General features: G+C 60.2%; 3 protein-coding genes across 4 annotated transcripts in view; 1 reads left to right on the plus strand and 2 right to left on the minus strand.

Moving 5' to 3' along the window:
- ZHX3 (zinc fingers and homeoboxes 3) overlaps nucleotides 1-1,267 on the minus strand; it is a 136,536-nt gene extending 135,269 nt beyond the window's left edge. Inside the window, exon 1 of the mRNA XM_035006326.1 lies at nucleotides 492-1,267. The gene's annotated coding sequence lies outside the window, so the exon portion shown is untranslated. The remainder of the gene's footprint in view (nucleotides 1-491) is intronic.
- Nucleotides 1,268-1,492: 225 nt separating this feature from the next.
- LPIN3 (lipin 3) lies at nucleotides 1,493-18,356 on the plus strand. Of its 2 annotated transcripts, XM_035006331.1 has the most exons (21): nucleotides 1,494-1,625; nucleotides 5,310-5,453; nucleotides 5,600-5,799; nucleotides 6,977-7,072; nucleotides 8,013-8,278; nucleotides 8,477-8,569; nucleotides 8,914-9,034; nucleotides 9,205-9,547; nucleotides 10,357-10,456; nucleotides 10,597-10,757; nucleotides 11,211-11,304; nucleotides 11,403-11,472; nucleotides 13,114-13,206; nucleotides 13,282-13,325; nucleotides 14,037-14,163; nucleotides 15,078-15,226; nucleotides 15,418-15,504; nucleotides 15,955-16,107; nucleotides 16,302-16,416; nucleotides 16,496-16,599; nucleotides 16,762-18,356. In XM_035006331.1, exons 3-21 carry the CDS (start codon nucleotides 5,608-5,610, stop codon nucleotides 16,904-16,906), a joined length of 2,553 nt encoding a protein of 850 aa, XP_034862222.1. In that variant the 5' UTR covers nucleotides 1,494-1,625; nucleotides 5,310-5,453; nucleotides 5,600-5,607; the 3' UTR covers nucleotides 16,907-18,356. The 2 variants fall into 2 exon arrangements, with proteins under 2 accessions (XP_034862223.1, XP_034862222.1); XM_035006332.1 differs by lacking the exons at nucleotides 5,310-5,453; nucleotides 5,600-5,799 and having other exon boundaries at nucleotides 1,493-1,625.
- A 477-nt stretch (nucleotides 18,357-18,833) lies between these two features.
- On the minus strand, nucleotides 18,834-23,723 carry EMILIN3 (elastin microfibril interfacer 3). Its single transcript, XM_035006333.1, has 4 exons — nucleotides 23,560-23,723; nucleotides 22,365-22,487; nucleotides 20,995-21,218; nucleotides 18,834-20,715 (listed from the first exon to the last, which is right to left on the minus strand). The coding sequence occupies exons 1-4, from the start codon at nucleotides 23,721-23,723 to the stop codon at nucleotides 18,929-18,931; spliced, it is 2,298 nt and encodes a 765-aa protein (XP_034862224.1). The 3' UTR covers nucleotides 18,834-18,928.
- Nucleotides 23,724-26,686: the final 2,963 nt, after the last annotated feature.

Raw genomic sequence — 26,686 nt, forward strand, 5'->3', positions numbered from 1 at the left:
TCACAATATGCAAGGTAGGTGTTACCTCCGTTTTGCAGATGAGGAAATTGAGTTTCAAAGAGGTACAGTGACTGCGGCTTGTGTAGCCATAATCTTGGACCTCTGCTTTCCTCCCAGGCTCCCTTGAGGGATTCCTATGTTTCCATGGGTAAATATCATGAGTATATATATAATGCTTCCCCAGATATGTTCGCAGCCTTGCTGCCCTCCGGCCACCTTGAGATAGCTCTGCTCCCAGCAGGGCTCTTCAGAGACACCAGCCAGACTCAGCCTGGGTTTAGGACTGACACTAAATGACTTTTGCTATAGTGAGGACCACTGAGGCCGGTCACTCCACCCAGGTCCTGGCATCTAGGGTCATAGAACGACGGCGGCCCCCTCCCATTCCCCACCACCCAGGACCCCCTAAGCCTGGGTCTTTATAATTGCGTCTCACCCCCCCCCCCAAGGTTTTCCTCAGTGCCCTCCTCCTTCACAGCAAACCCCCTCACCTCCTGATTCTTCTCAGCTCATCTTCTTTGCAGGAACCGTACATCCACACAGGTTGTGAAAGAGGTCTCTGATCCAGGACAGGCCGCGAGCCACAGATCCGGAGGGAAAAGCCGTGCGCTAGCCCGACTCCTCGCCCGGGGCTCGCGGGCCTACCGATTCTTCAGATGTGGGCGCACCTGGGCTCACCTGTCCCCTCCTGCGGCACCTGCCGGGAGGACGGTCAGCTGGGCCAAAAGGCTGGTCACCGCCTGCCCTCTGCTGGCCGATAGCAGTATTGAGCCCGCTGCCGCTCCACCGGTGCGTCAGAGGGATGGAATGAAGGAGCGGGCATTTATTGAGCTCCTGCTGTATGTCAGGCACTGAACTGGGAGCTGGGGGTGTAAGGATGAATGCGACCTGCTTTCACAAAGTTCAGCTTCAAATGAGGAGACAGACAATAATCAAATAGTCATTCAAGCAAATATGAAATTACAACTGTGGGCTATGGGAGCATATAACGCGAGGCTCCTGTCCAGTCTACGGGGTGTAATGGGGGGCGGGGGGAACGGTCAGGGAAAGCTGCCCTTGAGGAGGGGACGTGTGAGCGCCAGGTGCCCCACAAAGTCATTCCATGTAATCCTGAAAATCCTACAAGGTGGCTATCCCCTTTGCCAAAGCAGGAAACAGGCTCGGGTTGGGGAAAACCTACCCAAGGTCACACAGCGAACTGGAAGCAAAGCCAGGAGGGCCTAAATCGGCCCGATTCGAAAATCCCCACTTCTCCGCTGTTCCTGGCAGTGGGATAGGTGGCAGGCCACCGGGACGTCCCATCTAGCCGCTCTAGGGCGCGGGGCGGGGCCGGGGTGGAGCCTGCGCGGGGCGGGGCCTCAACTCCGGCCTCGCCCAGCCTCTATAGGTGAAAGGGCGCCCTTGGGCGTGGGGACTGGGCGGAGGCGGGGTCTTTGGGGGGGTGGAGCCTGGGCGGATTGGGGCCTGCAGACACCCGCCAGGCTCAAGGGGCGGAGCCGGGATCTCACCCGGTCCTGGAGGAGACGGAAGCTCCAACTGAGTGTGGGGCCGAGGACACTTACCGCTGACCCCGTGCACTCAGGCGGCGTTTCCGGATCCCGGAGGTCCAGTGGGCAGCTCCCCAGGTAGGGCCTAACCCCGGCTTGAGAAGAGGTACCCCTTCCCCAGCCCTGCCCTGCCTGTCTGTCCTGCCATCTGACCCACGTTTCTTCATGTCCGCGGGCCTGGGTCCATTTCTGGACATCAGAAGGTAGCTCATGGGTGGAGGGGCCGGTCTCACTTCGTCCCCCTCCCTGGCCCAGCCGCTGCGGGACCCCGGACATCCAGAATATGGGATCAGGAGATAAGATGCCAAAAACTCTCAGGGGTGGCTGGCCCAGCTTCACCCCAGGCCTTTGGGAGGTCACCCACCCTCTCTGGTACTGAGTGTCCTGTGTTGCAAAACAGGGTCTGACCCTTGCTCACCCTGCGGAGATGGGGTGAGACCCAGTAGCTGTGACGGGTGCTGGGGAGCCAGGGGTGGAGCTGTCTCCCTTCCAGGGCTATAGGAATGCTTATCCTGCTTCTTCTGGTCCTGCTGTACCTTCACCCTTCCCCAGATCTGGGAGCCCAGAAAGGCTGAAACTCAGACCCTGGGGTAGAGCTGTGTGCTGGCCTGGGAGGCCTGTGGGTGTTCCAAAGTGGGCCCTGAGGCTTGGGCGCCCTGTGGAGGCCTGCCTGGAGTCTACCTGCTCACTTTGCAAAAAGCAGGCCACCATGGTGTAAGAGGGCCTGGAATGATATGGAAAGAAGTCTAACCTCTCAACGGTGGGCAGGGACAGTGCATTGCAGTCTGACCTGTAGTGCCCTCAGGACCAGCCTGGGTGACTGAGGCTGTCATGATGCCCAAAAAGATGCTGCTGTTGATAGGTGACACCTATGAGCATTTACTGTGTCCTAGTGCTTTCCGTGAGTTATCTCATTAATTACTCACACATCCCCTATCCCCATTTCAGAGGCTGAAACCGAAGCTCAGAGAGATGAAGTGACTTGCCCAAGGTGTCAGGGAGGGAATTAGAACCCAGATAGTCGAGGGGCGCCTGAGTGGCTCAGTGGTCCTGGGATCGAGCCCTGCATCGGGCTCCCTGCTCCGCGGGAGGCCTGCTTCTCCCTCTCCCACTCCCCCTGCTTGTGTTCCCTCTCTTGCTGTCTCTCTCTGTCAAATAAATAAATAAAATCTTAAAAAAAAAAAAAAAAGAACCCAGATAGTCTAGTATCTTACATGTCCTGTTGCCACCCAGGATCTGGGCATCCGGTAGTAACGCCTTGACCTAGGACAGCAGGAGGAGAAGGAAATGGGGGGATAGGATTCAGAGGGCTCAGGAGGGAGGGATGCCCATGAATCCTGAGAGGAATTCAGCCGATCTGGGTCCCCGGGGGAGAGATGAAGTGTTTGAGTTTAGATATGTTAGTTTGGGGTGAAGGGTGGTATAAGGGAGCCAAGCAGAGCTCTTGGAGAAGACCAAGAAGGCAGGGCTGGGTCCTGGGGGAGAGCAGATGCCTTCAGAGATGGGTGCAGATAGAAGAGGGATCCCAGGGCTTAGCTCATTGGAGTCCCCCCAAATGCTGAGCAGGCAGATGTGGGGGGCATCCACTCGTAGTGTGGGGGGGAACAGGGGGAGGAATGAATTCTAGGCTGAGGACGGTTTGAAAAATTGGGGCCTGGTTTCATAAAGGGGAAACTGAGGCTAGCACATTACTTGCCTGAGGATGCCCCACAGCTGGAGCAGAGTAGGACCCCATGCCTCCCAGAGATGGTGCCATCTCTGCCATTCAGCTCTCCTACCTCACTGGCTCTCTACGAAGAGCAGTTTTGTTCCCCGGGGGACATCTGACAATGTTTGGAGACAATTTGGTTGTCACACTGGAGGGTGTGGGATACTGGTATTAGTGGGTAGACACCAGGAATGCTGCTAAACATCCTACAATCCCCCCAAAGCAAAGGATTATCTAGCCCCAAACGGCAATGATGCTGAAGTTGAGAAACTCTGTACTAGGTCAAGCCGAGCCGGTCCCTACCCAGCCCAGCTCTTTCGTCCTCAGCGGGGCAGATAGCGAAGGTCTGAGCCTCCACCTGGGCAGACCTTTGCCCCCACTCCCGGTCTGCCCCTCCCATGCTTGCTCCTTTATTCCTGGAAACTTCTGGAGTCTTCTCTGCTTTTCCTGAGCACAGTGATCTAGAGACCTGCCCATCACATGTCTGACCTTTATTCACAATTGGGTGTAGGAAGGAACCAAAGTGGAGATTTTCACCTAGCACATAGTGGGTGTTTCGCAGATAAACTGTATATTATATTTGAATGCCATTATCAGGGTCCAGAAAGCTTCATTTTATCCCAAGTTTTCATTTTAGCAATTCCAGTTGTACCTTAGGTTTCTGAAGTTCTAGGTTTCTAATGAGCTCCCAGGTGATGCTGACGCTGCTGGGCCACATTTTGAGTGGCAAGGCATTGCAGGGTTGTGCAGAGGTGGGCTGGGGCAGCTGCCCTCCCTGCAGACAACTGTGGGGTGGTTTGGGGACTGTGGGGTGGCAGGAACCATGACATGGGGTCAGGAAACCGGGATACGGGTCATCACTCTCCCCACCCCGCCCCATCTATGGCCTATGGATAAGTCACTTAACTTCTTTGAGGAGTGGTCTTGCATGGCAGGTGGTCCTCCAGGGGTTCTGATGCGGGGTCTGCGAGATGGGAGTGCCATGCGGAGATGGAATGGCCTGGCTCCTGGCAGCCAGAGGGGCAGTAGGCCATTGGCCTGGCCAGCAGGGAAGGGGCCATGAGCTGCTGCTGGTGGGGCGGGCACCGTGCCAGCGTGGAAGCAGCTCTCATTACAGCCCTGGCTCTTCCCCATGGCTGCCACAGCCTTCTGCTTCTGGCTTGCCTAGCTCTGCCTGGTGTGGGAAAGCTGGAGAGACCGGTCTGGCTGGGGGAAGGAGGGGCAGCTTTGGTGGGGTAGGGGCCAGCCTGATGCCTGAATGTGGGTTTCCAGGCCTGGCCAGCTGAGCCAGGGTCTCAGAAGTGGGGCTCAGGCCTGAGAACTGCGGCCTGGAGACATTGGGGTCAGGCTATGGATCTTGGATAGGATTCCCACCTGTTCCAGGGAAACTGGGAAGGAGTTTGATATTTGGGGCCATAAACTGGGAGGTCATTTTACCCCCAACTATAGGAAATGCCCTCCCTCAAGTATCTGACCCCAGAAACAGAGCTGGGCAGAGCCTTAGGTACCTGAGGTAGCCTACCCCTGGTTCTCCACAGATCAGCCACGATGGTGCAGCAAGGCCCCTTCCAACTCCTAAGACTAGGAAGCAGCAAGAGAGATGAACCCATTTCTCAGATGGAAGAACTGAGACTCTCTCCTCCCTACTTACTGGGAAGAGATCAGCCTTTAGGGCTGTCACCCATTACCCAGCCAGGCCCTGGGCCTAATATATCATGAGGCTGCCGCCCATTGCATCAGGGAGGGGTGCTGACCTGCCCCTGTCCCTGCAGTTGGGCCCACCCAGTGGTTCACACTGAGGGGTCTGCAGCCACACAGGCCTGGGTCTGAGTCCTGGCTCCTCTCCTTACTAGTCATGGTCCTGGGCAAATCACTCCAAGCCTCAGCTAGCTTGTCTGTAAACAGCAATAATGACACCCACTCGGCCAGCCTCGCAGGTTGTTGCAAAGATGGAACGAGCCCTGCCACCGCACACCATGGTCATTATCATTACTCACGGCATTTAGAGACGCAGGGCACCCCAGATCACCTCACCCAGGGCTCTCATTTGACAGATGCGGAGATTGGCACTTGGAGAAGGAAGGCAGGTGTCCAGGGGCCCCACAGCAGGTCGGTGGGCGAGCCGGGGCTAGAACCCACACCTGTAGGCACACCGCCCATCCCTCCGGTCTGCAAAGGCGCTCCGAGGGCAACACACCGTAAGTCTGGGGAGACCTCTGCCCCCCACTCCTGGTCTGCCGCTCCCATGCTTGGGGACCTGGGGGTCCTGGGGGCCGGGCTGCAGAGCCTCCCCACTGAGGGAGGTGGACCCGGCCTTTGTCCCAGCACCTCCTCCCTTTGCCAGCACCGGCCATGAACTACGTGGGGCAACTGGCAGGGACGGTGTTGGGGACGATGAAGGACATATACCAAGGCCTGAACCCGGCCACGCTGAGTGGTGGCATTGACGTGCTGGTGGTGAAGCAGGTGGACGGCTCCTTCCGATGCTCGCCCTTCCACGTGCGCTTCGGCAAGCTAGGCGTCCTGCGGTCTCGGGAGAAGGTGGTGAGCGCTGGCCAGCCAGGGGCCATGGCAGGGTGGGCTCTTAAGGCCAGGGCAGCCCCTGCAGTCCCAGGAGAGGGCCTAGACCTCCCTTAGGTGGGGATCTGTGCTCTGGACAAGCGTCTGTTCTTTTGCATTTTCTTTGACAGTTTGGGGTTGGTTGGGGGGTTCGGGTCCCGGAGGGGTCCCATTTTCCTGTGGGAGCCGCACAGTGGGGCTGTCCCTGGTACCTGGGCCGTCCGGCCTGGCTCCAGCTTACCAAGACCTCCCCTGTGCGTTCTTGGTAAGCCTCTCCACCTGGGCAAATGGTTGCACACTCTCATCTCCCTGGTGCCGGAGGGGTGATTTGGGAGAATGAGATAGGAGCTGATAACACCGTCCCAGGGCCAGGTATGTGGGTAGCACTCAAAAGGTCAGCTTCTCTCCCTTTGGAAAGTTGTGCTGCCTTCTCTGGGCCCAGGCGAACAGGACAGCTTTTTTCTAGTGCTGAGGTCTGGAGTATGGAAAGAGGTCTGGTGGGTCCAAATCCCCTTCCTATGGGGCCCCTGGGAACGTGCCAGAATCCTAACAGGAAAGTGTCAGCGTGTGGGGGGCTGTATAGCGAGGCGGTAAAGAGCTGGGGCAGACTTCGTGGCTCACAGCCGCACTTGGCCACCTCCCAGTACGTAACACCCCTGGGGTCTCGGTTTCCTCGTCTATAAAGGGGGGGTAGGGATAGGAGCCCTGCACAGTGTTGCTGGGAGGTTAAAGGGGAGAGTCCAGATAAAACTCTCCATCAGTGCCTAGAAAGTGGTCCTTCGTACTGTTGTTCATGTAGTCAGTAAGCACTCTGGGGGTTGGGGACACAGCGGCGACAAGATGGGTCATGTCTTGTTCTGATGGGGTGTGGCAGAAAGAACAGAAATCAAGGCAGACAAGAATACTGAGACAGTGGTATGTGCAAGAAAGCCCAGAGAATGGAAAAATGGGGGGCTGGGGGGTGGAGAACTCAGTGCAGCCTCTCTGCAAAGGGGAGCCTGAGCAGAGAGCCTCGGGGTGGGGAGCAGCCAGGCACACCAGAGGCTGTTTGGGTAGGAGTTCCAGCAAGTGCAGTGCTCCAGAGGGGCAGGGGGGCCAGTAGAACAGAGTGTGGGGGTGAGGGACAATGTTGGGGACTGTGCACCACCACACCCCTTTACAGGTCGACATCGAGATCAACGGGGAGCCTGTGGACTTGCACATGAAGCTGGGGGACAGCGGGGAGGCCTTCTTCATCCAGGAGCTGGAGAGCGATGATGTAAGTGCCTTGCGGCACCTGCCCCCTCTGGGCTGGATCTTGGGCCCTGTCACCGACCTGCCCCTGGGAACCACCCTAGCAGCAAGTCTGATGGGGGTGGGGGGATCAGCTAGGGCTGGCACTCCCAGCATGCTGTTGGAGCCTGAGCAGAATTGGGATGGGGGCAGCAAGAGCTGATTTCCTATCTGGGGAAAGCTGGGGAAGGTTTCTCAGAAGAGGACACTGGAGCTGGGCCCCTGGAGGGTGAAAAGGAGGCCTTCCCTGGGCGGCCTGAAAAGGAGGAGAGTGCTGTTGCATGGCTGGGAGGGGGCTGGAAAGCATGAGATGGATTGTTCTGGATCTGGTGCTGGCTCGGTGCAGTTAGAGCATGGAAGGATGAAGGTGAGGGACGAGGAGAGGGGTGTTTCAGAAGGGAGGCAGAGCCCAACACAAGCCAGCGGGAGGTGTTTCAACAGTCTGAGCTTCACAGACTTTAAATAGGCCCCTATTGTATGCCCGACACTGTGCGGTGGACTCAGGTGACGGGTCACCCCTGCCTGCAAAGAGGGCTCCCAGACCAGCCTGGGAGCCAGACATATAAACAACAGATGATGGAACTGTATGGTCATGGCAGTGGAGGGGGTTGGAACTGGGGCTGGGGTTAATCAGGGCGAGCTTCCTGGAGGAGGTGATGTCTGGCTGAGTCTTAAAGGGAAAGCAGGTGTGGGCGGAGGAGGAGATGAGTAGCCAAGTTCCAGGGTTCTACCTGGACGGGGTGGTTCGTGTGGCACCCGGGCCCGGTTGCGAGGCCTTGCTGCTACTGCTGCCTCGGACCAGCCTCCGTGCCTGTTTTCCTGAGCCCGAATGAGCTCACACCCAGGCCCTGGGACTCAGGCAGGGCTCAGAACGATTGGGTGGCGAGGGTGGCTCCCCAGGCTCTAGCCCCTGGTCTGTCTCACAGGAACACGTACCTCCCTGTCTGTGCACATCGCCCATCCCTTGTGGAGACCTGTCTGGGCTCCCCTCAGACTCCCAGCTGAGCACAGCCAGTGAGCCTGAGGCCATCTCTGACGGGGTGCCCTCCACGGGGCGGAAGAAGAGGCTTCGCAGGAGGAAGCCCAGGCGGAAGGAGGGCACGGTGGCAGCCAATTCTAGTTCGGAGGAGCTGGAGACAGGCGCTGAGAGTGAGCTGTCCCTGCTGGAAAAGCCAAGGCCAGAGCCCCCAGGGTGTGTGCGGACCAGGTGGGGGGCTAAGGGTGTGGGGATACCACCCAGGGTTCAAGCACCGTTTCTTCTGCTGCTGCTGTGACCCTGGACAAGGGCCGTGACTTCTCTGGGCTTCACCTCCCCGAGCCCCTGACACCCAGGCCCCCATGCACTACCTGGGGTGCCCGGTCCTGTCGGTGACCATTTATTTCCCTGCAGCCCCCTCAGCAGCATCCAGTCAGAAGGGGAGTCCTTACCGCAAGCCAGAGACATCTACCCCTACTCTGATGGCGAGTGGGGCCCCCAGTCCAGGTGAGAGTCTAGGTGGCCTGCAGGCAGGGACCCAAGGCCAAGGTCTCAGAGTGGTTTCTATTTATATCTTCCTGATGAATAATGACATAGAACACGTTTAGTATGTTTACCAGCCAGTTCTACATCTCCTGTGCCAAGTGTTTATTCAGGTCTTTGCCCATTTTTTTTTTTTTTTTACTAGCTTGCCTCGTTATTGTTGGTTTGTAGGAGTCTTCCATATATTTATACATTCTGGATCCAACAGAGGCACAAATATGTATTATAAATATTTTTTTCCTCAGGCTGGGGTGGCAGTGGTGGGCGACAGGCTGGCTTGAGGGCCTCTAAGTTCTCGCTTTCTGCAGCCTCCCGCCGGGTGGGCTCACATCCCCTAAGAGTGACTCAGAGCTGGAGCTACGGACCTCTGAGCCCAGCCCCCCACGAGCTGAATCCCACATACAGTGGGCCTGGGGGAGGCTGCCGAAGGTGAGTGACTCCATGTCAGCCTCCCATCCCTGCCTTTCAGGGGCTCGGTGGTCCCCTGTGGGTCAGAAGTGCAGTGACTGAGACTTGGACCCCCAAGGCCTTGTGGGGTGTGGGAGGCAGGCCTTGCACTGGTTCACATCCCCTCCCCCACCCCATTTATTTGACCAAAGGTAGCCAAAGCAGAGTGGCCTGAGTCCTCAAAGGTTGCTGATGGCAGGGCTGGGTCAGCCTGTCCTCTTCGGGAAGAGTCCAGCACCCCCTCCGCTTCTGTGGCTGGTGCGGACCCTTCGGGACCCCTAATCCTGCAAGCAGGGGCTGGTACCGACCTTCCTCCTACTGACGCGGAGCCTCCCGCTCTGGTGGGCTCCCCTCTTCCCACTCCTGAGAGAAAGGAGACCACGCCTCAGAGCTGCAGGGATGCAGGCCTGCCTCTTCCCTCGAAATCCTGGAGCTGGGCCACCCTGGAGGGCCCAGTGGCTACCAGGGAGCCAGAGGGGGGCTCCAGGAGGGAAGGTGAGTGATGGTTGGCCCTCTCCCAGGGTTTTCCCTGGCCTCACATAACCCCCTGGGTAGACTCTGGTACTTCAAGCGTGTTTTGAGCACCTACTGTGTGCCTGGCACTATGCTTGGCTCCAGCCCTCATGGGCTCGCGGTGAGGGAGCTAGATGAAGCATGCGTAAGCAGAGAAGAGCATGTCATGGGTGACACAGAAGAGAATCATCAGTGGGCACGGAGGCTATTTAAATCATGTGGTCGGGGAAGGCCTCTCCGAGTGGGGGATGTGTGAGCTGAGACGCGAACGATAAAAGACCCAGCCAAGGGAGGATCAAGGGAAGAGAATTCTGGGCAGAGGGAAGAGCATGTGTCAAGGTCATGAAGTGGGAGAGAGGTTGCATGTCTAGGAAGGGAGGCAGCTGGTGTGTCTTGAGCAAGGCAGGGTTGTGGGGAGGAAGCCAGCAAGATGAGCAGATGCTGGATCATTGCTGGAGCAGGAGCTGGGGTTTATCCTAAGAGTGTGGGAAGGTACTAGGACTCACTGTCCAAATCAGTAGTTGCTGGCTATATATGGCTATGTAAAATGTAGTTAAAATTACTTGAAATTAAATACCATATACAATTCTGTATCTCCATCATGCCACATCTTCAGTGCGCAGATAGTGACGTGTGGCTAGCGGTATTGGGCGGGCAGACAGGGGACATTTCTACCATCCCCGAAAGTTCTACCAGACAGCGCTGCTTTAGGGTGTTCAAAGACAAGGGGACACCTCCTGCTCATGCTACTAAGCACATGTTAGGACTAGAGGTGTCCCCTCTGCCCTTAGGCTCCCTGAAGAGAAGCCAGCATCTGGGCCCCAGTGACATCTATCTGGATGACTTGCCCTCTCTGGATTCTGAGAATGCAGCCCTTTACTTCCCCCAGAGGTGCCTGGGTGCTGGGTGCCAGGGTGTCTTGGGATGGGGGTTGGTGGGGCCAGGGGTTGGCTACCAAGGGCCTGAGAGGGTGGGCCCTCCTCCCCCCAGCCTCTTTGTAGTCACATCACTGTTGGCCCCTCTGCCCCCAGTGACTGTGGACTGGGGCCCAGAAGGTGGAGTGAACCCAACAGCCAGAAGCCCCTGGGAGACCCCAACCCCGAACAGGAGCCAGAACCCACTCTGGACATGGTGGATATGATAGAGCTGTCCCTCTGTGGCGGACTCGCTGAGAGCCGGGACATCTCCCTGGGTATGTCTGACCAAGGCCTGAGCCCTTCCAAGGATTGGCACTGAGCCCAGGGACCTGGGGAGGGCGGGGAGGCCCCCAGAGTGGGGGGGGGCAGCAGAGGTGTGAGGCTAGACTGGGCGCCCTTGCTGTTCTCTGCTCTGTGGAGCCCCGTGCAGCCAGCGAGGGCAGGGCATTCCCAAGGCCCTGTGAAGCAAACACTTAATGCTAAGCTGTGATTTACCCTGTGAATCCAAGATGGCGAGTGCCAAAAGTAGAACTTTTGGGGATGGTGGGCACAGCAGGTGCAAACACCACAGGTAGGGAGGAGCCCTGCTGGGTCCCAGACCCAACCTGCAGGAGGCCTGAGTGGTAGAGTGTGTGTGTGTGTGTGGAGGGGGGATCCGGGAGGGGCTGGGGCAGCAGGTCACATCAGACATGTCAGCCTCACTCCTTACTCTCTGCCTCTGTGCCCAGAGAAGTTCAACCAGCACATCGTCTCCTACCAGGACCTCGTCCAAAACCCTGGCCTCCTTGAGCACCCAAACCTGGTGGTGAAGATCAATGAGAAGTGAGTACCAAGCTTGAGCCGCTGGCAGCCCCAGGGTGGCCCTGCCCTCCACCGCCCCATGGCTACTGCAGTCCCGACTCCCCGTTCTGTCTCTCCAGGCATTATAACTGGGCTGTGGCCGCCCCCATGATCCTCTCCCTGCAAGCCTTCCAGAGAAACTTGCCCAAGGTAATGGTTAGAGCACCACTGGGCCTGCTGAGGAAAGTGGGCCCAGCGTGGGGCCCTTGGCCAAGAAGCGGAGAGTGGGCAGAGATGGGCCTAGGGCTGACCAGCTGCAAGACCCACTGTGAGAGGAGCAACTGAGGGCCCCTGGAACCTCACCCCGTGCTGTGCAGACAAAGCCCCACCCCACCCTGGCTTCCTGGCCTGGATGAATCCCATCAGGGTTGGACTTGACTTCGAAGGAGCTCAGGGCACACCGGGGGAGGATGATAACCTTCCACAGGAGGCTTTTAGATCTGAGAGACGAGGCTTGGGAGACAGAGGCCCCGCTCCTTCTCTTACCCCGAGCAGCTCTCCAGCCTGGGCTGCAGCATTGCTTGCTTTATTGGCCTGCATTTGTTGAGTACCTACTGTGTGCCAGGCACAGGCTGTCCTGTCCCCACAGTCATGCCCTCCTAGAAAGACAGTTAATCATAAGACTCAGCCAGATGAATATAAAATTCAACCGTGAGTATTGGGAAGGAGAGGCTGGGTGCTTTGAGAGGCTAAAACGGGGGTTTGCTGAGCACGTGCCCCCTGGGCAGAGATCTGAAGGATGAATAATCCGTAAGCAGATGAGGGACAGGGAACAGCATGTGCTGACGCTCAGAGGTGAGAAGGAACCCAGTCTTTTCAGTCCTTCCCAGAACTTCTACCCTCACTGACCTGCACCTGCCTCCCCCCCGCCCCCCGCCCCGCCATTGGCTCCCCTGCCCCGATCTGGCCCATTGTTCTTGGATTGATTAGACTTGCCCAAGAACATCACCATCCATATTTTGACAGCTGACGCCTCCCTTTGGTGACACTCGGCTCTATCCTCCGGCTGGCTCTGGGCCTGAGCTAGGATCAGAGCCTGTGGGAAGGAGGAGGGTTACTCTCTTGCTTCGCTCTCCTCACCTCCCCCAGACAGATCCACCACCTGAGGCCCCTGGGAGACTCCCCCAGCCTGTTTCCAGCTCAAGGGGGTATCCTGGCTGACCCACTTCCAGGTCATGTCCTCCTGACTTGGGTTCACCATTCTTCTGTAGGACACTGATATGTCTCCTGGGTGGGCCTTGGCCTAGGCTCTCCTGGGCTCCCCCTGGGAATACCTAGCACGAATCTAATCAGCATCTTCCCAAGGTCATGTTGCCCCCACCAGACAGCGGTGGTAACACACAGAGAGGGAGGCCGTGCATGGGATAGAGTCATTGACCTTTGGGGTTGCCTCTGTTGGTCTTGGACGTTGAAGGGAGTACTGGCTATAGACTGTTCTTCCTGCTGTCACTTGGTGGCATCATGCAGAGAGTACTAGATCCTGAGAAAGTCCCAAAGCACTGCCTTCAGCTACTTTAGTAGGATCTGGAGGCCTGGCCGAGGCTGGGCAAGAGCTAGGGGGTCAAGGCTGGGGTAGGGTGGGGATTGGCAGGAATGGCCCTTGGTCTCCTGTGCTTAGCTCCATGAGTCATTGCTTGGAGTCCCAGCATGGAGGTGAGTATGCTTCCTCAGCCTCCAGATGTTGATAGCACCTTGCTCTAGGGTCAGCCCCAGACTCTGGGTTCATGGGGGTGATGAAAGGTAGGTTTTAGTGGTGCAGGGAAAAATGCCATGGCCTTTATCTGCCCTCAGAGCACTGTGGACAAACTGGAAAAGGAGAAGATGCCCCGGAAGGGTGGACGGTGGTGGTTTTCCTGGCGTCGCCGGGACTTCCCCGCCAGGGAGGTGAGTGGTCAAGGTCAAAGGGCGTGGTCAGCAAGGCAGGAGGTGGGGCTCACTGGATGTATGTTCTTCCCACAGAGCAGTGCCCAGACGGAGAAAACCACAGCCCAGGAGCAGCAGGGGTGAGCTGGACCTCATGGCTGGAGCTCTGCAGCTGGAGCCAAGCCTTGGGGTGATCCCTGTGGGGGCAGGGATGACGCCAGCACCTCTCCCCCAGCTATGGTTCTTTGTCACTGCCCAATCACTTCTACACCCTTTCTTTTTCTTGAGAAATGTCCCCATTTCACAGATGGGAAAACTGAGGCCTAGAGCTACACCAAAAGTCCTAGAGCTGGGAACTGGCAGAGTTGGACCGGGTGCCCAGACTCCTGACCCAGACCAGGGACTACTGTCTTAAGGAGGGGCAGGGCCTCCCCTCTTTGCCAGGGGCGGGCTGACCTTGCCTTTTTCATCTCTCAAGTGACCAGAACACCCAAGCTTGGGTGGGGGATGACCAAGGGCAGGTCAGCTGAAGCCTAAGCAGGTGGGATTGGTAATAAGCCCTAAGACACACCCCTAGGTTTTACAGATAAACATCTCCAAGGCTACCTTGGCTAGGCACCGAGGGCCAGGAGCCTCAGCTCTGCTGGTCCCTTTCTGGGTGCGTACTGCTGGGCTGCGTCCTTATGTCTGTACCCCTCTCCAAATGGGTGACACCATGGTGGGGTTTCTGATCCTCTGGAGGAACAGGGACAAGCCCCAGGTTCCTTGTGGCATGGGCTGAGGGGTGAACATCTACTGGGAGTGTAGGGCCTTGGCTGGGGAGAGTGGCCTGAGAGCCAGGCTGCCTGCAGGGAGAAGACTGATGTCCTGAGTAGTGAGGATGATGCCCCAGAGAGCCCTGTGATCCTGGACGCCCCCTCTCTGCCACCCTCGACTCCCGCCTACAAGAAGTCCCTCCGCCTCTCCTCCAATCAGATAGTGAGTGTGTGCGTAGCTCTGTTCAGGGAGGGGGGCTGGGGCTGAGATAATTTGGCTCTGTGGAGCCTTGAGTTTACCAGAGCCCAGAATCCATCCCCTCGGCAGCCTCCCTAACAGCCTTTGCTTGAAAACCTCCAGGGTCAGGGGCTTGCTTCTTTATGCACCAGCCCATTTCTTTGTTGGATGCTCTTATGGGAAAAGTCTTCCCTATGTTGTCTTAAAGTATCTACCTGCGGTGGGTTCCCGGCTCTGGATCAGCTCTTAGAGGCCACTCTGCAGGAATCAAAGGCTGATGACAGCCCCTCAGATATTGGCCGTCCCTGCCCCCAAGCCCTGTCTTTGAGCTTAGTCACTGGCCCCCAAGTGGGGCTCTGTCAGGGCGGTGCCCAGGGCGGGCAGCAACCATCTGTATGGTACCCCAGTGTGACACCCACTTTGGGGTCAGCCAGGGCCCAATAGCCTTGGTCACCAGCTGTGGCTGAGAGCTGCCCTGATTCTTCTCTATGGACCAAGGACAGGGCTAGGAGTCTCTATGGATGGATGTCACGAGTACCCTAGCCCCAGGCAGGAGGCTACCTGTGAGGATCTCGAGGGAGTGGGGTGTCTGCGTGCCAGGAGCAGGGTCAGCCTTAGCGCTGACCTGAGAAACCTGGGTGGCAGCCATGGGCCAGGCTTTGCCTGTGAGCTTCATGCCAACGGGGGCAAGAAGGGAGGTTAGGGCTCCTGTGTCTGGGCCCGTGTGGGCCCCGACCAGCACTCTGTACTCCCTCACTCCCTGAGGTCGCCCTCCACCCGTACGGATGTGTCTGCGTGTGGCTGTCTCTGATGAATTCAGGCAGGTTCTCTGAGTTGGGAGGCGGAGGGGAATGAGAGGCCCATGGGGATCACAGCTTCCCCCCTTTGCCTGGCCCCAGCGGCGCCTGAACCTGCAAGAAGGTGCCAATGATGTGGTCTTCAGTGTGACCACCCAGTACCAGGGCACCTGCCGCTGCAGGGCCACCATCTATCTGTGGAAGTGGGACGACAAGGTGGTCATCTCGGACATCGACGGGACCATTACCAAGTGAGGCCTGGTTGGCCAGGGGAGAGAGGGAGGGCCTGGGACTGGCCTCCTCTGTGTGGGGGAAGGGGGATGTCAAGAAAGGCCCTCCTCCTCCGCCCCCCCCCCCAGTGCACTGTCCTGGGGGCTGGGGGTGGTGGAACGCGAGGGCTACGTGGGGCTGCCTCAGAGTGACCCCTCTTCTGTGGCTGTAGGTCAGACGCTCTGGGCCACATTCTGCCCCAGCTGGGGAAAGACTGGACACATCAGGGCATCACCAGTCTCTACCACAAAATCCACCTGTGAGTGCCTGGGCTGGGGCAGGGCCCCAGGGAAGGAATGACAGGATGTCTGAGGCCACCACAGCCCTTGCCCCAGGAATCCAGGCTTGGGGACCCACGAGGGAAGAAACCCCGGGCATGTCCCTGGATGGTCCTTCATTCTCCCATGAAACCCTTGTCTCCTGTCGTCTGGCCTCTGAGTCTAACTGCTGGTCTTCATGCTGCAGGAGAGGCCTACAGACTTGCTCAAACCTTTGTCCTTGCTGGTCCGCTGGGCCTTAGGACGCTGTCCGCGCTCCTCCTCCCTGGGACAGCTACTGCGGGCACCTCTCCCCGATGTTCTCCCTAAGTCCCTTCCCTGCAAAGGCCTCTGGGTTTGAAGGCCAGAGCTGCGGGGTTGCACTGAGCTGGCCAAAGCCAAGGAATGGCTGGTCTCTGATGGCTCTGGGCCTCTCCTACCCCCACCTCCAGAAACGGGTTCAAGTTCCTGTACTGCTCGGCACGGGCCATTGGCATGGCTGACCTCACCAAGGCCTACCTACAGTGGGTGAGCGAGCGGGGCTGCGGCCTCCCCAAGGGCCCCATCCTGCTGTCTCCCAGCAGCCTCTTCTCCGCGCTCCACAGGTAACCAGCCCTACGAGATACAAGCCCAGGGGTCCTTGCGGGGAGTGACAGGCTCACTGGCGGCTCAGGCCAGGCCAGCATCCGGCCATGCTTGGGTGTCAGTTGAATCCCGCCCCGTGTCACCTGACCCTGCCGTCCTCCGATGGCTGCCCCTCCTCGGTTCCCTCTCCTGCCCATGGCCCTGGCTGCCCCAGGGAGGTGATTGAGAAGAAACCAGAGGTGTTCAAAATTGCCTGCCTGAGTGACATCCGGCAGCTGTTCCTGCCCAACGAACAGCCCTTCTATGCTGCCTTTGGGAACAGGCCCAACGTGAGTGTGTCCCCTCCCCACGGGCCGGGCCGCCTCCTCCCTGTCCCCCAGCCCATCAGCCCCTCCTTGTCCCCCATAGGATGTCACTGCCTACCGGCAGGTGGGCCTCCCTGAATCTCGAATCTTCACAGTCAACCCCCGGGGAGAGCTCATCCAGGAGCTCATGAAGAACCACAAATCCACGTGAGGCCAAACCCTGTCATGGGTCCCCCACCCCTCCCACATCCCCATGCCCCAGCCTCTCCCTGGGCCTCACTTCCACCCAGGTCTCCTCTGCCTGATGTGGTGGGGGCTGGGGCCTGGTGGCCGCTCAGGCTCTCGGTGCTGACCCTGTTCTGCCCACAGGTATGAGCGGCTGGGCGAGGTGGTTGAGCTCCTCTTCCCACCTGTGGCCCGTGGCCCCAGCACAGACCTGGCCAGCCCTGAATACAGCAACTTCTGCTACTGGCGGGAGCCACTGGTTACTGTGGACCTCGATGCCCTGGCCTGAACCGGCCCCAGCTGCCCCCTCCTCCCTGGCCAGGCCCCAGAACTGACTGGGTGTTCCCAGGGAACAGGAGGTTGCAAGCTGGCTGCCATGGGGCCAGTCCACTGAAGGGAAGGAGGGGGCTGAGGGCTGACTGGCAGCCACAGAGACCCTCCCCCCTGTCCTGTCTCCTGCCTTCTCCAGCTGATCCGCAGGAGGTGGGGCAGCCGCTCCAGGCCTCAGCAGGGCTCTGCCCAGCAGTGAAATGATGATCACCTGGGCCCTTGCAGGATTCTCCGTGCCCTTGACATCCCTGTCCCTGTCCCCCTGGTACACTGCCTCAACTCCTGACAGCACGGAGAGGAGAGGGAGGCCTGTGAGGCTCGAGACCTGCCCACACAGGAGGGGGTTGGCGGCAGCAGGGGGGAGTGCTTGAGCAGCATCTGGGCAGCATGGAGCAAACCCTCCGAAGCCAGACCCTTCCATAACCCTGGCCCCTTCCCACAGCTCTTGCACCAGACCTCACTGCTCTCCCTTGTGCCCCAGGATCTCAGCACACCCCAACCCTGGGTGCTCAGACATCAAGGAACAGGGATCCCAGGGCAGCGCAAGGGCGGAGGGAGTGTGGCTCCCCCTGGGCCTCTCCCATACCCAGCTGCTTCTCCTGTTCCTCTGAGCACCTCCCCTGAGGACACAGCCCCAAACCCTGCCAGTGTGGGTGGCGGTGACCTGCCCACCCTCCCTAGACTTTGCTGGTCAATTCGGCGCCCACACAGCTGCTGAGCGAGCTCTTGCCTGAGGGGCTGTAGGAAGCCGGGCTGGCAGCCCACTGCAGCCTTCCGGCCTACCGTCCCTGGGGAAGAAAATACCTTTAGACGGGCTAAAAGCTTTAATCCAGGCCTGCCCTCCCCCAACAGCACCACAGTGGAGGGAAGAAACCAGAAGGCAGGGCTATAGAGACCTGGAACATAGCACAGGAAGGCCTGTGCTGCTGAGGGGAAACTGAGGCCAGGAGCCTCAACAGAGATGGGCATCAGGGTCTCTGGAAACTCTGCAGGCCAGATGAACACTGTTTTCAGGTTGTCAGACATGAGTTTCTCACCACTTAGCGAACACCCAGGCGGGGCCGGGGTTGTGCTAGGATGCTGGAAACTAGGCCTGGAGCCCTTTTTCTCCCCTGGCTTCCCGTTCAGAGTCTGGCCTCACTTAGGCCATGACATCTACTCTCTGGAGAGATTCCCTAACCTGGGGGGGTGGGGGGGTGGGCAGGATTTCCCCCCAGATGGAAAGGAGAGGAGGGTGTGGGGACCAGAGGCCCTGAAGCATCTTTGGGAAAGAGAAGGAAAAGAATAAATTGAGGTGGGTCTCTAAACAGCGGGTCCGGACCCTGTCCTTTTCTCAGGGAATCTACAGCTGCCTAAGTAAGCCCTCACCTCAGGGGAGGGTCGAAAGAAATAAAAAACCTCTCAGCTGAGTCTTTGTGTTTCTGCTCTGTCCGAAAGGACGGGGGGAGCTGGAAACCTCTGGTCCTTGGTTCAGAAACTATCCACAAAGCTGCCAGGTGGGAGGACAGTGCCGGTGGCCGCCACCTTCCCGCAGAAACTGGGTCCTGACGGCTAGGGAGGGAAGTCAAGGAGACAAGGGAACCAGAAGCCTCCACAGGCTGGGGGCTATTGCCCCGGGACAAGGGGAGATGTGGACAGGTGACTGGACCTGCGGGTCTTCATCCAGATGCTGCTCCTGGTGTGTCTGCAGAAGAGCAATGTGCATGCTGGATTGTGAGGTCACTCAGGTCCGCCCAGCCTTCAGGCATGATGTCCTTGCCTTGACCATGATCCTGCATTGTCCAGTTGATACGGCACTGAGTGTTGATTTTCGTGGTTGGGACAGTCCCATGGAGCTGGACCAAGGCTATTCCTTCCGTGGCCTCTGAAGTGGCATCCCCGTTGGCCCCGGGAGGCTGGGAGGCACTGCTGGGCGAGGCTGGGCTCTGGAGCGGCATCCCCAGTGTTGGCGGGATCTGGGCTTCGGTCCCGTCTAGCCCGCCTAGTCGGCTGGCCGGGGCCGCGCCTGCTCGGCCAGCTGGGCCCTGCAGTCCAGGAGGTCATCCCGGAGGCGGGCGATGTCCTGTGCGTGTTGAGCCAGCGTGCGGTTCAGCTGGTCCACATAGCCCCACAGGCCCTCCGTGGGCCTGAGCGACTCGGTGGGCAAGTGGTCCAGGCCGGCAGCCAGTCGGCCCAGCCTCCCACACGCACCCTCCACTTGAGCCACCCTCCGGTCGAAGTGGCCCACCACTTGCTGCAGTTCCTGGGCTGTGTCCTGGCAGCGGCTCAGCCCGCCGGCCACATCGGCCACACCGGCCTTGAGTCGCTCCAGCTCCCCCCTCAGGCCCAGGACCTGCCTGTGGCCAGCCTGAAGCCGAGAGCCTTGGCTGCTGACCTGTTCCTGGATGGCGTGAACCTCAGCCTCCACCTTGCGTTCGCGCTCGCCCAGGGATGAGTTGGCAGCCAAGAAGGCATCAGAGTACTGGCTGACGGAGTCGCTGAGGCCCGTGAGTGACTTGCTCACGGAGTTCAGGTTGACCTTGAGCAGGGTGATCTCACCTTGAAGTGAGCTGCCCGTCGCTTCTGTCAGCTGCTCCTGGACCCCGGCCACGGTGCCATTGAGCTGCTGGAGCAGGGCGGCGTGGCTGGCCACCTGGCGGAGGAGGGCCTCGCTCCGGCTCTGCCAGGCCTTCACCTCTGCCGCCAGGTTGTCCAGGACGGCTGAGGTGGTGCTGGGGGTGCATGAGGTCTCCAGGGAGACCAGCCGTTGTTCCAAGACCGCTAGCTCTGTCTGTACCAGGGGCCGAGCTGGCCTGCCCGGGGGGGCGCCGTCGTGGCTTAGCTCCCCCGCCAGCGTCACCAGGCGCTCCTCTAGGCTCTGCACTCGCTCTTCCAGCATGCTCCTGAAGCTGCCGGCCTCCCACCCGCCCTCCTCCATGCCCAGGCAGCAGCCCCTCGCTCCACCCTCCGTCCCGTTGAGGGTCTCCAGGCCCTCCAGCAGCCCGTCCACACCCCCGTCCAGCATGGCAGCAGAGAGCCGCTCGAGCTCATCCCTGGTGAGGGGGCCGTGGCCCCGCTGGGCCTCGGTGACTGCCTGTAGGTTCCTCTCGAGGTTGTCCACGCGGGCGCTGATCAAGGGCAGCCGGCTGCAGCAGCTGCTCCCGCCAGCCACGCTCAGGCCCTGCAGCCTGGTCCCGAGCTGGGCCAGCTCCCGGCGCAGGGCCAGCTCCCGGCCGTCCAGGCTCTGGTGCAGCCGCTGGCTAGCCGCCTGGCCCTCCTCGCACTGCTGCCTCACCTCCTGCACCCGCAGGTCGCAGGTGCTCTGGACGCCTTGCAGCTTCTGCTCGAAGCCATCGAGCAGGCTCCCCCAGAGCCGGTGCAGCCGTCGGTCCACGTACTCGTCCAGCAGCGCCAGCGAGGTGAGCGGAGACGGACGCGCCTCCCGCAGCTGCTGCAGGTGAGCCTCGTGGCCGAGGGCCAGCCCGTGCACCTTGTCCAGCAGCTGCACCTTGGTCCGCAGCGTGTTGCTCACCTCCGTCACCTTGCTCAAGATCTCGTCAAGGGGAGGGGTGAGTGGCCCTCTGGCTCTGTCTCCGGGCCTCACGAACCCCTCGGAGATGACCCCGAAGCCCACAGGAGCGGCAGGAGCCCTTGGACTGCCAGGCATCCTGTTGGGGTCCTCACGGCCGGCCACCAGGCCGCTGAGGGTACCATATGCTTGTACCAGGCGCTGGACATCACCCTCCAGACGTTCCAGCCGCTCACCGAACAGCCCTGAGCCTTTCCTTCCTGGGAAAGAGGAGGAGAGAACCCTAGGGGCATCACTGGCCTGCCTCCCTCCACCTGTCCTGTTGCCAGGCCACCCGGGAGAGTTTCTGTTCTAAGCTGACCTTCCCACTGAGCATATAGCTTTCTCAGCTTCAGGAGGAGTCTGTGAGCTTTGCCTCAAGCCCAGTGTGAGATGCACCCTCCCCAGCCCTGCCAGAGCCCAGCCCGCCTGCGTCAGGCCCCTCTCCACCGCCCCCAAGAAACCTGATCACCTGGTAGGGTCTCCATGGGCAGACTCACCATAGGGGCTGGGGGCCGCTCTGCTAGAAGAAGGCGGCTGGGGCCCTGGGCCCAGCTGCCCTGAGGGAATCTGGGGCTCAGGCTCTGGCTGGGCTGGGGTGGCCCCGAGGTCGGTCAGGTGCTCGGGACAGCCTTCTCCAGTGAGGCCAGGGCAGCACCGCCAGGCGAGGTCCGTCACCGTCTTGTAGTTGACCTTGTATCTGGGTCTGAGCACTGTTCGGTACCTGGGCCAGAGAGGGGGAGAGGGCAGGGCCCTGTACTTGTGGACTGAGGCTCCTGCCTCGCAGTGCAAGATCTGGATTCTCTGCCCCCCTCCACTCCCCGCCAAAGTTTTTCCTTTTTCTGTGCATAAGGTGACAGGGCGGTGGGGCGGAGGCAGGCCTTGCAGAGGGTCAGAGAAGGGTTAAGGAGCAGGTGCAGGGGAAGCCCTACCCCACCCTGTTTGCTTGGGGAGAACACTAGCAGGGATTTAGCCCTAGTGTCCCCAGGGCCAGTTTGGACCACCTTTAGCTCATGCTGCCATCAGAAATTCCACTCTGGCTTTGGCGGTACCTGGAAGAATCCTGTCACCACCTCAGCCCTTCCCTTTGGGTGTGCGAGGGGGTGCTGCCCAGGAGCCGGAGTGGGCAGCCCTTCTCAGTGCACTGGGGCCACTCTTGGCTCCCACCGGTCCCCTTAGTTTTCTCTACTCCTTCCTAGCCTACTCTGGGAACTCAGCTCTGGCCACCCAGGCCGGTGGGCGGCATCCCTGATTCTGAGCACAGAAGGGAAGGCCCAGCTGTGCGGGGCAGGCCTGGCCAGGCCCACTCCCTCCCCTGCTCAGCCATGTACCTGTTCACCCACTGACACACTGGAGCAAATGGGATTGTTTTCAGACATGCGTTTGAGCCTCTCCAAGTACAGACCTGTGCATCACACTTGTGCACCATCCCAATACCCTCTACAGCCCCGTCTGCCTGACCTAAGCCCCAGCAACCTGGCTTCCATCCCCTCACCCTTGGCCTGCCTTCTCCACAGTCACCGCAGCCCTCCCTGGGTCTTCCCAGGGCCCCTTTGGCATCCACTGTTGTCAGTGTGACCCTCTGCCCTCTCTGTTCACTTTCAACCCTCTTTGCCTCTGCTGCTTCTTCCTTGCCTCATTCTGTGTGTCTTCTGGGAACCCTCCCCGGCCCCCCTGTGGGCCCTAAACTGAACCTGCCATGTCTCCTCCCTGGCCTTCTCCAGCCAGCCTGCGTGGGACCTGGGGTAATAGGTTCTTTGGAGTCCAAGGAGTTCCATCCCCTTGTGGTGCTGGCTGCTGCCCTGAGAGAGAGGCAGGCCTGGGGCTTGTGCCCAGCAGTCCCGAGTGGGTGGGATGGGGGTGCACTCACGTGACTGTCCCGGGGCACTTGGGCCCCCATCCACACTGTCGGTACTCAGCCTTCACGTAGCTGTCTGCTCCCTCCTGTAGGACACAGGTCACATTCCTGTGCACCACGTAGGCGCAGAGGGCCCTGCAAGGGAGAACGGACGGCATCCTTGGAATATCTGGCCTTGGCCAGGCCTGTTGAGGAGCCTATACCTGCCTTCCCCATCTGTGGGCCTCCCCAGGGGACCAGATCCCCATCTCTCTTCTGTCCCTTCTCCTCGTTCCTGGGAGACCACACTGCTCATCCTTCCTCCCCTAACTCCTTGGGGAATGCATGCCATCTTGTAGTTTCCGGCCCCCCACGCCCCCACCCTTGGCTCCTGGTTTCTCACTCTCGGATCACTTCTTGTACTGCCTTCTCCAGGAAGCTTGCTCTGATATGCCAAGCCTGCTGAATGTCAGCTATGGGCTGAGCACTCTCCTACAATACAATTCACCCAGCACCCCAGGTAGAGCCCCTAACTCACCTTACTGGGGCCAATTCCCAAGCCACTGGCTACCGAGGACCAGAAGCTGAGGCCTCCGCGAGGCAAGAGCCGCCCTCACAGACTACAAGGGGTGGGGAGTTGGCTGCCTGGCATAAGCCAGCCACCTGTGGGCTCCTATTGGGCTCTGGGGCCACAACTCGGGCCCAGGACCCAGGCGCCCCCACCAGTTCTGTGGCCCAAACCCGCTGGGCTTCCCCATTGGTGGCTGGGGTCAGGCTGACCGCGGGAGGGGGCGGGCTGCAGGGCGCTGGGCTCCATCTCCTACCTGGCGGGGCAGGGGAGAGAAGGGGGGGCGCGCGGGGGACATGCATGGGAGAGGCCCGCGTGTGCCTCGCGCCGACGGCCCTCCCTCCTCTCCCTCCACCTGGTCCGCTGCGCCGGGAGTTTGCACACAGCGCAGCTGGAAAATGTTACTTCGCTGGAAAGGTTTCCGCGGGCACTGCCAGGTCCCAGCCGCCGCGCCAGGCCCCCTCGGCTTATTTTTCTTCGCCAGCCCCGCAGCCTCCCGGAGCGTGGGGCGCCCGTCCGGGCCGGGGCTCGGCCTCGGGTGCCCGGCGCGTCCTCCCCGCCCCCCCCCCCCCCGGTCTCCCGCGCGCGGTCGGGGCAGGTGGGAGCGCCGCCCGGGCCCCATCCCTCCCGGCTTCCCGCCCGGGCGCGGCCCGCGCTTACTTGTGCGGCCCCGGGCGCAGCCGCGGGCGCCATCCCGTCGTGTAGAGGTTGTAGCGGGGGGCACCGGGCGGCGCGGGCCGCGCGACGAGCGGGGTGCCCCTGGCCTGCGCCCCCGAGAGCAGCGCCGCGACGGCGCACAGCCACACCGGCAGGCGGCGGCCCATCGCGGCCCGCGGCTCTCTCCACCTGGCCCCGCGCGGGGCCCCCGCCCGGCGTCCGCCCGCCGCGCCGCCCCGCCGCTCGCCCTCCCGCCGGGTCCCGCCGCCGCTCGCGGCCCCCGGAGCTCGCTGGCCCGGCCGCCTGGCGCTTCGCAGCGGCTGCGTCCCGCCGAGTGGCCCGCGCTGCTCGCCGCTGGGGCCGCGGAGGGGAGGTGGGAGGCGGGCTCTGCGCGGATTAGCATAAACTTGGGGCCGCGTCGCTCGCCTCCGCCGGCCCCCTCTCGGCCGCCAGCCCCCCGCCCCAGCTCCGAGCCGACGCCCGAGGGGCCGCCTGCACGCGAGAGGTGAAGGAGGGAGCAGCCCCGGGGTGGCAGGGGCGCAGGCCGTCGCGCCTGAGGCCCCCAAACACACCCATGCACCACGATCGCCCGCGTGCGCGGCGGAGAAGCGGAGCCAGACCCCTGGGGCGGGCCGCGACGCGGGGCTCCCGGGGAACGGCCCACCCGCGGGGCGCACGGCTCTTAGGAGCCCTGGCGTGCGGGGAGACCGAGGCCCGGGCTCTGCAGCTGAGATGACCCTGTTGGGGGACGCAGCGGCAACACCTCCGCAGCCACCGCTCTGGAATAGGCCCCAGAAGGTCCCTGTTGGCTAGCTGTGCCTCCTCACACCGGCACTGTCTGGAGGTGACCGGGACGACTGGTAACTAACTGCTGACCCCTCCGCGGCATCTGAAACTAACGCTCTGCTGCCCAGTGTGGCCAGGCCGTCCCTCTGGCTCCCTGCCGCCGTCCGGGTTTTCTCTGCCTCTCTCAGGTGTGGGCTGCCCGGAGCCCAGACACCCAGCACCTCTCCAGCCAAGCAGCAGAGGCTCTGCTTCTCTCTGTGCAACTAAAGCTCTTAGCTAGCTGGACCACCGCCCTGGCTCATTCTTAGCCCCCGGGGAACGACAGCCTTCAGGGCTTTCTCACCAGGAGTGCTGCTAAGGCGGGCTTCAGCCTATTTCCCTTCTTTTTTTTTTTAATTTTTTTTTTTTAAGACTTTATTTATTTGCGAGAGAGACAATGAGAGACAGGGAGCATGAGAGGGAGGAGGGTCAGAGGGAGAAGCAGACTCCCTGCCGAGCAGGGAGCCCGATGCGGGACTCCATCCCGGGACTCCAGGATCATGACCTGAGCCGAAGGCAGTCGCTTAACTAACTGAGCCACCCAGGCGCCCGCCTATTTCCCTTCTGAGACTGACTCTTGGAGCCCGGGAGTTGGCCTTTATGGGCATTCTCATTCGAGGTCATCCTGTTGACTTTCTAACCTGCAAAGAGCTTCTTGAATCCCGATTCTTTCCTCCGCAGGGTGGCGTTTCTTCGTGGCTTCGGCTCGTCTGCACAGGTGACCCCCGCCTTTGGTCTTTACCCAAGTAGCTGACTGGAGTGTGGAAGCCACAGAACCCTGAGGCGCATACCCGGAGAGACCTTCCTCCAACCCAAGATGTGAACCCACACCCTCTGGGTAAAGTGACGATGGAAGGGTGTAAATGGGGCACAGCTCGGAGACTCACATCTGTGCCACCTGCCCATTCCCAGCCATAGTGGCTCGTGGGTCCCTGGTGGGGGAAGCAGACCCCTGAGCACAGTGGGCTGGTTGGTGCCTCATTTAGGCTTTGGGACACACACGGAGGGGACCCATCTTCCCGGTGGGGGGTTTCCTGGTGTATTGGTTTCCTAGGGCTGCTGTAACAAATGATCACAAACTTGGTGCGTGAAACAACAGAAATTTACTCTCCCACAATCCTGGAGTCTAGAAGTCTGAAATCGAGGGGTCAGCAGGGCCACGCCCCCTCCAGGCTCTCGGGAGGAATCCTTTGTGTCCTCCAGCGGCCACAGGCACCCCTCGGCTACGAGCCGGCTCGCCCCACTGTCTGCTTTGTCTTCACGTGGCCCTCTGACTTGTGTGTCTACAGGGGTCTCTACGGGGCCTTTGTCTCTGTGTCTCTGTGTCCTCTCCTCTTCCTATAAGGACACCGGTCATTGAATTTAGGGCCCAGTCTAAGCCAGTCTGACCTCATCTTAACTCATTACATCTGCAAAGACCCTTTCTCCAAGGAAGGTCACACTCTAAGATTCAAGGCGGACGTGAATTTGGGGGAAATACTATTCAGTCCACCACGGGGTCCCTGAGGGCTGATGAAGGGACAGACCCTGGCGTGATGAGCCATAGCTATGCGGGACTAATGGGAAGGCTAAACAAGAGAGTTTGCCAGAGGAGAGTAGGGCCGCGTCTAGGGGTTGTGGTGCTCTGGGAGAGGGGCGGGAGGAGCCTTTTGGTAGTTGGTTTCCCCTGTCTGCTTCCAATGACCCACCTCACTTGAGCTAACTCCAATGGGTTTCTGATGCCTGTAAATGATGTCTAAGACAGGCTTTCATCCTCTGCCACAAATTCACTGAATGTGCTTTTATATTCTCCAGCCTTTAACAGAGAAGTCCTTCTGCTGGGGGCAGGATACATGGTATCCATAACATGCTCTTGACCTTGTAACCACTGCTTAGAAAGTGAGAGACATCTGGTGGGACATGAACTGAGCTGGGCTCCTCACCCCGGGGCTGGGTTCTGACTGCCTGGCAGCACTGCCCAGGAAGTTCTGCAAGAATCCGCCCCCCTGCACGCCCACCCCCCCCCCCCCCCCCCCCCACCCCCCGCACCCTTCCCCAAAACCCCCCCCCCCGCCCCCCCCCCCCCCCCCCCCGACACTACAGAAGCTGTGATCCTTTTCCAAGGGGCCCCAGCCCTGCCTCTCACTCCCTACCCAGCCCAGATGTGGGGCCCACAACTCAGAGGGAGGAGGCTGGACCCTGTCTGAACTTGGAAAAGTCCACATAACGGGGGGCTAAAAGGACAGTTGGACCCCACTTCCCCCCTTCCCAGGTGGCTGACATCAAACACTCTCTTTAACTGGAAAAGTTTCGGGAGCCAGCCCTG

This window comes from Mirounga leonina, unplaced genomic scaffold (genome assembly GCF_011800145.1).
Source record: "Mirounga leonina isolate KUSES-001 unplaced genomic scaffold, KU_Mleo_1.0 Mir_150, whole genome shotgun sequence".
NCBI classification, from domain to species: domain Eukaryota; kingdom Metazoa; phylum Chordata; class Mammalia; order Carnivora; family Phocidae; genus Mirounga; species Mirounga leonina.